The sequence below is a fragment of the Rissa tridactyla genome, chromosome 9, assembly GCF_028500815.1.
Source record: "Rissa tridactyla isolate bRisTri1 chromosome 9, bRisTri1.patW.cur.20221130, whole genome shotgun sequence".
NCBI classification, from domain to species: domain Eukaryota; kingdom Metazoa; phylum Chordata; class Aves; order Charadriiformes; family Laridae; genus Rissa; species Rissa tridactyla.
In genome coordinates, this window is record NC_071474.1 from 29,622,852 (window position 1) to 29,635,281 (window position 12,430).

Genomic DNA, 12,430 nt, shown 5'->3' on the forward strand with positions numbered 1-12,430 from the left:
TCCTTGATTTTGAAATCTAGGCTCTTGAAACATTGTGTGATCTGAACTTTTTCAGATTTCTAAAAATGAGGACTTCTGACATTCCTGTGGTAAAGGAAGCCTAGAAATAGGAGTCACCTCTCTTTTCCTTCCCCATACTTTGCCAAAAAATCTTATCTCGACAAAGTAACCATCAGAGCTACTGATGGAAGCTTGTTAAAACAGGGTGCAACTTGACAGCTCAAACATCCCTCTCTTCATTAAATCCAGATGAAGTGAGGAAAAGCTGCATGATCAAAGAGAAAGTGAACGTGGTTGCAGCTTCTATGAAAGATTTAGGGCACACAAAGCTGTAATTATTGTTTAAGGCGTCTCATTGTGTGTTCCAAAGCTAATATAATATTTCTAGGAGTGGCGACCTTACTATGGCTTTGCTGAAATATCAACAACTAATTTTTTTATTGTTGTTACAATGTTATTTGTCAATGCTTTGTGTTGTTTGAAACAGTCACATTTAATTAATTTGAATATAATATGCAAAACAAATCTTGCAGAATCATTTTGTTTGTACTAGCTGTATTTTAGTTATTTTCTTTCTTGTTTTTATTCATCTAAACAGATTTTTGTCTAATTGTTCTCCAGGGAAGTTAAGCTAGAAATCCATTACTCTTGCAACATTTTCTGTTTGATATATTCGTGACTATCATGTCTTCTATGTTGCTTTCTAATTAATGCATGAATAGTGATTATAATTAATTGTTTGCCCCCTCAAGAAATGAGTTAGATTTGAGTTTGAAAAAGCTACAAATACCACTCTTCATATTGTTCCTTTTTTTTTTTTTAAACCAAAATATTGTGAATGTGAATTGAGTTCAGAACTAGACGATTTCCGTTGTGAAAGCTGCTGGAAAAAGAGCTGCATGAAGTATATAGGGAGTGACGACCTTTCACATTTCTTCCTATGGGATTCCAGGCAAAAATGTGATCCATGACTGTGAAGAATTGCATCAAAAATCTGAATTTTGTACAAGTATAGGAAAATAACCTGTAAAGTTGTTACAAAGCTGGAATAGTAAACTGGACAATTCTTTACATTCTTCTGTAATTTTAGAAGACTTTTTGCCTTTCTTCTGTCCTGTCATCTAGCGCCCATTGTTCTGGCTCTCCCATCAGTTGCCCCCTCTTTATGCCGTTGTCATGTTGAAGTACGTGCTGGAGGTCTACAGAGGTTTAAGAACTGTGAGGGAAGATCATGAAATACGTAACCAAGATATGCTGGCTCCAATGTTAAATCTGTACTTGTGTCTATTTCATTCTTCATCTGCTCTAATCTTCTTTTTTCCTTATTTTAACAGCCCTCACAGCTTTCAGAACAAATGAAGCTTAAATGGCCCACCTCTTTCCTTCATGAATGGCGTTTTGCCTTTCTCTTAAAAGGATGCTTTTCACCTGCCAGGCAGTGTCAGTAAACTCATTGCCCTCCCAGCATGTTCTTGCAAATGCAGTTTCAAAATTCGGGTAACTTCATCAGTGGAAAGAAAGCTTTGTTTTTGTCAGGATGAAAGGTTTGTTTTGCTTTCAAGAGTTCTAGAGCTTTTAGAAATTGTTTTGATCTTTCTGTCTTCTGTTAGAAATGTGAGTATGGACTTTGGAGATTATTTCCCTGTTACAATTATGGGAAAAGCCCTTAACTTCCAAGGTCGTCAACCCTCTTTTCCTCTGAATAGGAAAGAAAAATTCGTGGCTTTAAGTTAATTTAGGTTAATGCCTAACTCTGGTTTTGGAGTTTTAAAATTTTTTTAAAGTATTTTTATTTAAGATAGACGAGATCTTCCTTTCTCTCTAGCCTGTGGCTTTATAAATGCTGCCTTTTTTGTCTTCTGTTTGAGGAGCCAAGTGCTCTTATTTACTTATAAAGTTGTTCTTCATGCTGCCACAGGAAGTTCCTAAATCGGCATCGTAAGTCTTTGAGCAGCCTTTTCCAATATAAACCAATTTAAGAAGCAGCCTGTGGAGCTTTGGTCCTTTGACTGAATATTTTGTAAAATAGTCCCTTGGTTTTTATCAGTTTTTGCCTAGAGAGTTCCTATGGGGCTTTTAGAGAAATGAGTGCTGATCTCTGTGTCCTGATTAACAGAAGTATAAATAAAAACGGCAGCGTTGAAATTATGTTGACATAAGCTTTCTCTTGTGCATAGTAAAGTGGTGTATGCAGAATCAATGGAAATAGTCTTTTCATTATCGAGAAGTTTGAATGCATGAAAATTAGGAATTGATATGATTGCTTAGAGCTAGGAGTGCATTGATGATTTTTCTAGTGTTTATCAAGATGAAAGTTTTATGGCCGTTTAGAGTCAAGTCAGAAAACCTCATCTTAATTAACATGAGCTTAAGCATGATTTTGCGATTTAGGGAGAAGAGCAGGTCACAGCTAGCATTGTTATCAGATGGTTATGGTCTGTCTGTGCTTCATTTCCACAACCACAACCACTGAACTAGTGTCTGCACAGCGAATGCAGTCGTAGTAAATAATGCTGATGGTTAATGACTTCTTCAAGCATTAATGGGATGAAGGCCAGGGAGAGGAATAGACTTTGCTGTGTGATAACTGAGAACTAACTGTTCTTTTGTGGTGGTGTTTTTTTCTGGGCTGTTCTGTCAGATGCTGAATGATGAGGTAATTTGCTTTGTAATGAGAAAGAAATTCTCACACTGAGCTTTTTATGGCTATTTTATTAGTGAGTCTTTAAGCTGTTCAGAAGTACGTGATTTTGTGTAAACAGATAAAATGGGGCTCGTTCTATGGGTCTTGGTTTCTTTGGGTTCTAATTTGGGGAGGTGAAGTGCATTGTAATGAAGATTTCTGCAATTTTTTTTATTTTTTGCAAAGGCTTTCAACAGGAAGAAGAGATTAGGTAAATAATTGTGGTTCGTAATTATCTGTGTATGCTCCAGAAGTCTTGTCTTGTGTGTAGTCACAGAGATACATTATGTATGTAGTGTGGGTGATAAAATTGTTAGCATCTGTTTACATACTGATAGCAGGTGAAAATAAAGCTATCAGTGTAAATGAGTTACTGTTATTAAAGCAGAATTTCCGTCTTCAGCTAATAAGTTCTGTTTGTGTTTCTCCAGTTCAGGTCAAAGAGTGCTCTATTATGAATGAGCTTGGAGATTAGAAACCAAGAGCAATGGTACATCCTTCATTAAAGATGATGACACTATTGAATCAAGCTTTCTCTTCTAGTTAGATAAAACATATTTTTTGCCTAGTTTGGCAGTTCCTTGATCCAGAATCCTGCTTGGAAATGGTTTCCAAGAGTTTTGAAATGACAGAAAGCAGTTTGTGTGGTTGAAATATTTTTTTTTTTTTTGTAAATTTTCACACTTTGTGGTAGTTGTTTGGAAATAATTACAAAAATATTTGTGTTCTTGTTGAAGTGTATTTCTTTAATGTCAGTAGTAGATAAGTGTACCTGTGGGAGAAAAAAATGTTTTGCTCTCTGAACAGTGCATGGCAATAGGTTAGTAAGCAGTCCACTTCTGCTTTTAATTTCAGGTGAGCATACCAAGGGTGTACATTATTTTCGTGTCTGAGTTTGAAGTGTGGGTTTGGTTCTTTTTTCTGAAGTCGGACAGTGAGTGGCTTTAGTGCAGATAGGAGGCTAAGTCAAACCCAGTGGAGATAAACAAACTCAATTATTTGGTCCTTATACTTGCTTTAGCTGAATTGTTACTGTCTTGTGAAATTCTGATGATGGTGAGAATAATCCATTCTCTTGAAAACCAAGTTTAAATAATGAAGACCATTTGATTTGTTGAAATAATGAACTGTTCAGCAAGGTAACTTTAAAACTGGACGTTTATAGTTCATAGTGAGGATTCTGACAACTAGCTTGTTCTTAGTTTTTCATGTTTCTCTTCAGTTCTCATAATCTGATTTAATTTTGTCATGCTTGGAGTGGAAAAAGCTATATTTGGGAAAGTACAGCATATGAAACTTATTTGGAAATTCGTGATTTTTTTTTTAATGGAATGAAGTTGCATTATATATCCAGCTTAGAGGGAAATAAATTATATTGAACTTATAAATTATATATTGAAGTTAAAATTCTGTATAAAGAGTAACCAAAGCCTTGTTCATTTAGATTTCCCAGAATCGCAGAATGGTTGAGGTTGGAAGGGATGTCTGGAGGTCGTCTTGTCCCAACCCCCATGCTCAATCTAGAGCAGGCTCGCAGAACCACGTCCAGATGGCTTTTGAGTATCCCCAAAATTCCACAACCTGTTCCCAGTGCTCGGTCACCCATACAAGCTCGGCTGGGCGGCTACTCAACACTTCATCAAACTCAGAAATATAAAAGGCCAAATATTAATTAGGTTGTGAATTTTCATTAAAGTACCTTTAGGTATAAATGCAGACCCCTCTGTTGAAGCAGAGCCTTCTAATTGTTTTCTGATTTCTTGCCTGCTCTACTATACGCTTATTTTCCTTTTGTTGCTAATTTCTTACTGCTGAGGATGTCAAGTGCCACCTATGATATGGTTAATTTGCAAGCAGGTCCGGTGATCCACACGTAGATATTGGTAAAATGCAACATTTATGGTGAGTGGTGTCACAGATGTTTTTTAATCCCGCTGTTGTATGCTTTATCCACTACATCATAAAGGCATACAAACAAAAATCAGCTGTTGTGTGATTATTTGCATAATTCCTTCTGCCTAATTAGTTCTCCCCCGACTATGTCATTTCGGGCTCCAACAATTTTACTTTCAAGTTTTTTGAATAGGCAGTTTTTCAGCACATTTATTAATTTTCCCCCAGTGTCTGCAGAACACGTTATGGATTGAGCTGACTGACAGTTAATGGAGGTAAAACTCACTTCTCTTTCTTCAAGAGAGAAGAATACACAGTAAAGATAATAGACTGGTTTTATACTGTTAAAATTGATATACTCTGTGTTGGGTTAATGACGAAGTTGTAATTTTATCAAAACATGAACTGTTGGCATGTCAGTTGTTCCAGATATTCCAGATCTGTCTGTCCCGTTGAAGAGTCGCAGTGTGTATGCGTGTCTCCAGAATAATAAGGTGGCATTAACGACGTGCGGCCGTGTTCCCTCCTGCTTCAAGTACTGCTGACATGAATTCCATAGTTCAGCTCAGGACAGGAGAGAAACATTCCAACATATAATTTGTCACGGAAATTTTAATAAGCCAGTTTTAATTAAACTGTATTATCTGAGACACAGAACATTCTGATGGAAATTGTCAATTTTCAGAACAGTAAATGAGTACTCGAGTTTGGAATAGCTAACGGAATAATAAGTTGTTTCAAATTGTGTATTTAGTAAAGCATGAAAGAATCTATGTGGACATATGTATTTTCAGTCTTGCAGTATTTAGGATTATGAAGGTTCAGAGCTTTATCATTGCACAATGATATAGTTTATGGACATTTTGTACTCCTCAATGTAGATTTATCAATCTGCAACTTAAAGTTATCAAACAAACACTGCACATTTTTCAAAAATGCATTATTTTAAGAAAAAGGTTATTTACATTGGAAACAGTAAGTGAATTACCAGTTTTCCTATTGTAAAGTATAGGTTATGATTGACTATAACTTTTATCTAAAACTAGCGTGTCATAAAGTGTAACTGTAGAAGCAAACAGAAATGCACCGAAAAGACTCGTGTGGACCAATTTAAAGGAAATCTGATGGAGATTTATAATGAAGCCATGTTTCTGTTTTTTTTAATGATGCTGTGCTGTCTTTTGAGACATTTCTGTCTGTAATGAATATTAGGATCAGTGTGTATAATAGAACTAGAAACCTTGATACATTCAGTAAAACTGAAATTAACTGGAAAAATAAGTAGATCAGATATTTAAATAAATGAAGTTTAGGTGGCTTTGCTTTCCGGACTCCTAGAAAATCCCAGGCTGATTATTTTTTACTTCCTCATTATAGTGGTAATTTATATAATATGCCAAATCCATCGATTCTTTCCCTTTAGGTTGAGTATATTTATAAATGAGAACATCTTCCATCTCTAGTCCCAGTGGGCTTTTGTTTTCTTTTATCCTTGTGTTTTTGGTGTCTATTAGGAGTTAATCCATCTGTAGCCTAATGCCAGCTGCCTCTTTCTTAAATGAATTTTTTTGTGTCAGCACAAACTTTTGAGAATCAAGCGTTACATGAAAAACTCTCCCAGTGGAATGCTGCTTTCTCCTGTTTTCAGCTTCCTGTAATCAGTAGCTGGAAGGATGTGTCAAAAGAACTTGGATTCAGTCTCTGAAATGCTTTTGGAAAGTGTTAAAGAGTTTCTGGCAGGTGTCTCCTTTTTGTCTTGCAGTACATCCTTTCTTCTGCTGGAGGTATCAAAAGACATCAGCCCAGTGGTCTGTATGTTTTACTGTTGCAGGCCCGTGGTCAACATCCTTCAGATTCCGTTTTTATAGTGACTACATACCCTGGAGCGGGGCCTCCTTAGCTGCTGGAACACCAGTGCATTTTTTATAATTATAGTTAAATTACCAATGTTCTTTCTGCTGTGGCATATTTATTGTTGATGAATGCCAAGCTGTCAGTGTTGGCTTTCATTTTCTTTGTAAATGCTGACAGTAATAGGTCTTGCCTTTGGGCAAGTGAGTTTTCTGTGTGTTCAGGTACTTTATTAACTCTATTATTTAAGTTATTGATATATTGATATGAAATTCATAGCAGATGTTATTGTAGAAGCAATGACTTTCCCTCCAGCAGATTTGAAGTCTTTAACCTTGATTTCTCTGATCTTTTTTCTCCTCCGTTTATATGGAAGAAACTAGGAGAAAGCACGGAAGTACCACGGTAGTGGTCCTAATATGGACATACAAGAATGTATGTATACCATACAATTCTAGTATTGATGGTAATTAGTGATTTTTTTATCTCTGACATAATGTGGTAGCATGGTGTCATGGTAACGTTTGTATCCATTGCTTGCTTAATTAAGTGAATTAATTTAGGCATTGCACTGAAATGCCAGGAAACTGTAGTCATCTGGTCGTATTTCAAAGTGTAAAAAACCGTTGACTTGCAGAAAAGATATTTTCAGTCCTTACAGCTGGCTTTATACAGCCGTACCAATATTTACTTGTATTCTGACAATGATACTGCACCGAATATTCTCACTGCAGAAATCCTTGTCCATCTGGGTATCTAAACATTTTTTTCCCTTCCTGGAGATGATTATTACCAAGCAAACCACTGCACTGGATGGAAGCTTAAGTTGGCAGCTGTAATGCAAACACATAAACAAAATCATTTAAAAAAAAGGAAAAAAAAGTGTGGAAGTTGACCTGACTTTACAGGAAGAAGACAGGACAGAGTAGAATTAGTAAATAACTGAAATTTGGCAACAAAAGTTAATGAAGTACTAAAGGAAAATTAATGCTCTGCATTTACGTGTATCTTTGTAGTTCATGTAGACATCAAGTTTTCTTTTATTATTTGTTTGCATTTTAATTTTCTTTAGAGTTCTTTTAGTGACGTGGTGTACAGAGAAGTTTACTGGATTGTGTGGTAAAGCATATAGTGTTAACTTTTTGGTACCAGTTACTGAGCTGGTGATTGATTGGAAATATCTGATTGGAAACCATTGAACTGGTGATTGATTTATTTATTGATCTCAGCATGATGTGTTGAAACCAATGAAATAGGACGGCGCGTTTGGAAGACACCTGTAAATTTTAAACTGCAATAGCACTTGCAAAATTCAAACTTGACTCTTAGAAAATCTCGGGGTAATTTTGTGTAGTTGCCATCTGCAGTAGTATTAAAATGAAAAAAGGAAATGGATTAAAGGTCATAAACTTACTTACTAAAATAAGTATTTCAAGACTTCAGTAAGGATTAAAGGTACGGAGTTGCCTAGATGATGATTAGATATTGTTCTGTTATTGTTGCAGTGGTGTATTTCCTAATCTTAGTAAAGCAATAACTCTCCATATATTCAGAGTTACAAACTCATTTTTCTTGGTTTATGTGGAACTTTGGGAGATAGGTATGGTACTAAAGATGGAAAAATGCTTCCAAGTGGTTTTTTGGGTGTTTTTTTTTTTCTTTTTTTAATTTTTTAAATAATAGTATTTACAGTAAAGTCTTAGCTTAGAGTTTTTTTATGCTTACGAAATAAACTAAAAAATACGTGTATGTGGAAAAACAAGCTTGTGAATAAAGTAATTTTTCTTAGTTGAACAAGCATCTTTACATTTGATAGTTCTGTGATTTTTTTGTTTTGTTGTTGTTTTGGTTCAGCGTAGTAAGAATGAAACTTTGTTTACAGTTTTTAAATGACCGCTCATTAAAGCTTCAATCTATATTAATGAAAACTGGTGGAATTAAGTATTTCTCTTATGCAAAGTTTTGATAGCTTAGATTTTTCAATAATGTGTTTTCATGAAGCAGAGTATGGCTTTGCTTCTCTGGAACAGCTGTATTGACTGAGTCTTTGCAATGACTTAAAGTTGTACATTTCAAGGTGATGGTTCAAGATAGTAATATTTTATAAGTATGAAGATTGTGTGAAGCATATAGAGTGTGACAAAGAGCAACTTTGTTAATATGACATGGTGTATGACTGGAAACTATTGCCTCTACAGTACTGACTTGTTTTCTTCAAAATTAAGCATAGATAAAATACTGTATTCTCTCTGCTCATCATATTAATCCATCTTACTGACATTCTTTTGTCTTACAAGCCACCTGTTAATGATGTTTCTTCTTTGCAGTTTGGTACTTGTACTGTAATTTCAACATTATTTTTATCTAATATGTTTCTGCAGTGTTACTTTAAAATATGTTCTAGTTCCAGTAGCGGTATTGTTTTTTTTCTTTTTAGTGCTTACTGGTGTTATTTCTCATGTTTAATGTGAGAATTCGACTCTGGGAGCTTTGTCTCAAGGAATTAATTTCAAGTCTGAAATGCTCAAAGGTTTTTTCTCTTTTTATTTCAGACTTTTCAGTGATTTTTACTATGTTAATTTGGTTTCATATTATATTCTATGAGGCTGTTTTTAAAGTAACAACAGATACAATTTGTATAATTATGTACCTTCATATTTCTTTTTCTTAGTATTTTTGGTGAGCTGTTCAACACAGTAGTTTGCTGACTCCAAGGCAATTCATGTTTTTCTAAAATTTTTAGACTGTGCTCAATAATTCAGTAATGTGCCATTATTACCTATTTAATGTATTCTTGCCATTAAACTTTCATTTCCTTTTGTACAGTTAAATGTCATTGAAGACTGAACTATACCAAGTTTGTCTTGTATTAAGATGAGCGATTCAACGGTCCAAGCTCGAAATTCTAACTAAGCAGGTTAAACTTCATTTCGATAAACTGCAAATATAGGTATTACTACTGTGTTTGCACTGGTATGAAACTATATAGGTAGATGTGACTGTTTCAAAATCTTGATATTTGTATATTAAGATCCATTACATGGTTGGTTTCTTCTTTTTGCCATTCTAAATGAACATTATATCTAATGCCATCTAAATGAACATATATCGGTGGGCGATATTTTCAGCCTTGTTACTCTTGCATGTAGCTTGTGAACTGATAGCCTTTTAAGTACTCAGCAGTATCCAAACACTACGGAAATGTTATGAATAGATTATCCACCTGAATTTTTTTCTTTATTCTGCAATTTGTTGACTATTTTCTGAAGAATCATTTTTGGATTTAGTCTAATCTCAAAAATAAATGGTTTCTATAATTTCTCTGTATGTCTCCCTTAATTAGTTTCCAGGTTGTTTGTTATTTAGCAGACAGATAGAGATCTTAAAGATATTGAGTAATTAGAAATTACTCAAATTAGAAATGTGACACTAAGCAGAGTCTCAAATTAGAGATGCAAGTATGGGGAAAGGTTGAAGCATGAGCTGTGCTGAATTAAGAACCAGAATCCACATGGAGGAGAATCGTTACAAGTAAAAGCCACAGGGAGCCAGACTGCGTGATTTTTGTAGTTCAGGGAATAACTTGTGTCTTTTGTTCTCGGGTTTTGATATGTACAGCACAACACTTTCATCAGCTACAATTCAGTATCAGCAGAACTAGTTTAATCGTGTACTAGCTGTTTTTTTACAGTGATTTGTGACTGTGGATATAAACAACCACAACAGAAGAAAACAGCAGACTGAACTTACTTGCTTTGAGGCAAATGTTTCCCTTAGTAGCTTGCACCCTTCCTATATTTGCAAATTAATTGTTCAAAAAATATTTTTTTCTTACAGGGGAAAAAAAATGCCACATTTTTCTATATTATGCCAAACTTGCAATGATGACTGCTGGGATGGGAGTCAATCAGTTTCATTTCTAGACTTCCGTATTTCCTAATGGAAAAAACAACTTGTGTCTTTCTTACTAATAATTTTTCAAAGCTGTTTGTCAGTTAACTGGGGCAGGTGGGTGGATATTCCATTTTTATAAATGAAAGGACACAGTTAAGAGGAGAGCGCGCCCCAAATAAGTGTACCTGGTACAGGAAGCTTGAGGCATGAGCTGATCTGTGTGGTGAGGCATTAAAGAATCCACAAAGATGCCACATCTGTAATAAAAGGCAAAGAAAATTAGACATCATACTATATGATTTTGTCATTGGTAGTTATGCACAATGCAAATTTTACAGATAAAATATATGTACATAATACAGGGGACATGACATCACTTGAACAGAGTAGGGGATTATAGTTAGTGTCTCACAGCAAACTAATATTCAGTATATATTTTCAGTGTATGTATTTTCATAGAATGTGTTTTACAAAATTAATTTTGTATTGGAAGACAAATGTCCAAGATATTTGGAAATTTTATGAGGTCAGTAGTACAGTCTATTAATTGCAAATCTTCACCATTGGAAAGGGATCTTTTGATGGAGAAGTGTGTCGCCACCTTATGTTGACATGGACCTGCAGAGGTGTAAACATTAACACATAAAGATGTGGTATTTGAAAGCAGGACAGCACTAGCAAATTTTCCACTTTTAACCTTTGTACTGACTTTTCTTTACTTTTTGTTGTTACTGTTAGATTGGATTACATGTGAATCATTTTCCTTAACAAAAACTTACAGCTTTGCTGAGAGTGCCCGAGAGCAATATGAAAAATTGTCCAACATGCACAACAACATGACTAAATTGTATGAAAATTTGGGAGAATACTTCACCTTTGATCCCAAAGCAATAAGCATAGAAGAATTCTTTGGCGATCTGAGCAACTTCAGAACTCTGTTTTTGGTGAGTAATGTCCGCAAAACATTATCCATATCCTTATTTCTTCTCTCACCCAATTTTATTTCTTGTGTTATAGCTAACATTATGTTTTGTTCTATGGCAGGAAATTGGATTAGTGTTTTCAGAATTATGTAGATTTTGGTCACTGATAGCTGTCGTCTTACAATTTGTAACTTGCCAGCTCAGCTGTCAGTGTGGTTGAGACATAGGGATAATCAAAAAATATTTTTCCTCTTTAAAAAACTTGCTTGATGCACAACAAACGGGCGTGATACTGAAAAATAGGTTAAAATCAAGACCTGAATGGATGTGTCTACATTCATGTTGTGTTGGAATCTGGCTGATGCCGTAACGATGCTGTGATGCTAAGGCTAGGACTTTCGATGAGCTGACAAAACTCCTGAAGTTCACTGAGATGCTTACATTACTATTTCCAGTCATCCAGTGTGGTTCGTGTCAGGGCATGGCTTTTTTAAGAAGGAATTTAAGAATTTAATTTTAAGCAGCTAAGGGTTTTTTTAATGGCTTTAATGTCATCCTTCCTAGTGACTGTCTGGGAGCCATAATTAGTTGCACCATAGGAAGTGTGCAGGGAAAACAGATGCCTAGAATGTCACGTTGTGTCTCTAGAGAATGTTAACACAGAAATACCACCGTTTACCATACAGCTGTGCCTCACCGATCTGTCTATTGCCAGTGGCTGCCTTAATTTATCATGTAATAATAAGGACTTTCAATTTCAGTGTTATGGAGGAATAACTACTTTAAAAACATATTTTTCATACCAAGTGTACTTTATTAGAAAACTTTTACTACAATGTATTTAACTATTCATTTAAAACTTGCTGAAATTATTCCTTTTTTTCCATAAACAAATTACCAATTCTTTTATAATTAGTAAGTATGCCAACACATCTGGGTGAAGACTTGTCAAGAACAGAAATAGTTCTCGTGAGATATTTCATCGCATTTACTTCTTCATAAATCCAAGGCTTACATTTCCAAATGTGGATATCTGAATTTGGAAATCTACTCTATTGTAACTACTTGAAACAGACTTCAGACTAGCACTGTCCAAATGTTGTGATAAGAGTCTGCCCTCAAACATGTATTTAAATTGTTATGAAGGTGATAGGAGCTAGAGGGCAAATGTTTTCTGGAAGGTGTA

The 12,430-nt window shown here is 35.0% G+C and overlaps 1 protein-coding gene across 4 annotated transcripts in view; it reads left to right on the forward strand.

The window, feature by feature from the left end:
• Positions 1-12,430, forward strand: part of DIAPH2 (diaphanous related formin 2) — a 229,851-nt gene that overhangs the window by 122,441 nt on the left and 94,980 nt on the right. For all 4 annotated transcript variants that reach the window (XM_054214099.1, XM_054214100.1, XM_054214101.1 and 1 more), the window contains one exon: positions 11,100-11,265. In XM_054214099.1, the coding sequence (XP_054070074.1) occupies positions 11,100-11,265 (166 nt within the window). The remainder of the gene's footprint in view (positions 1-11,099; positions 11,266-12,430) is intronic.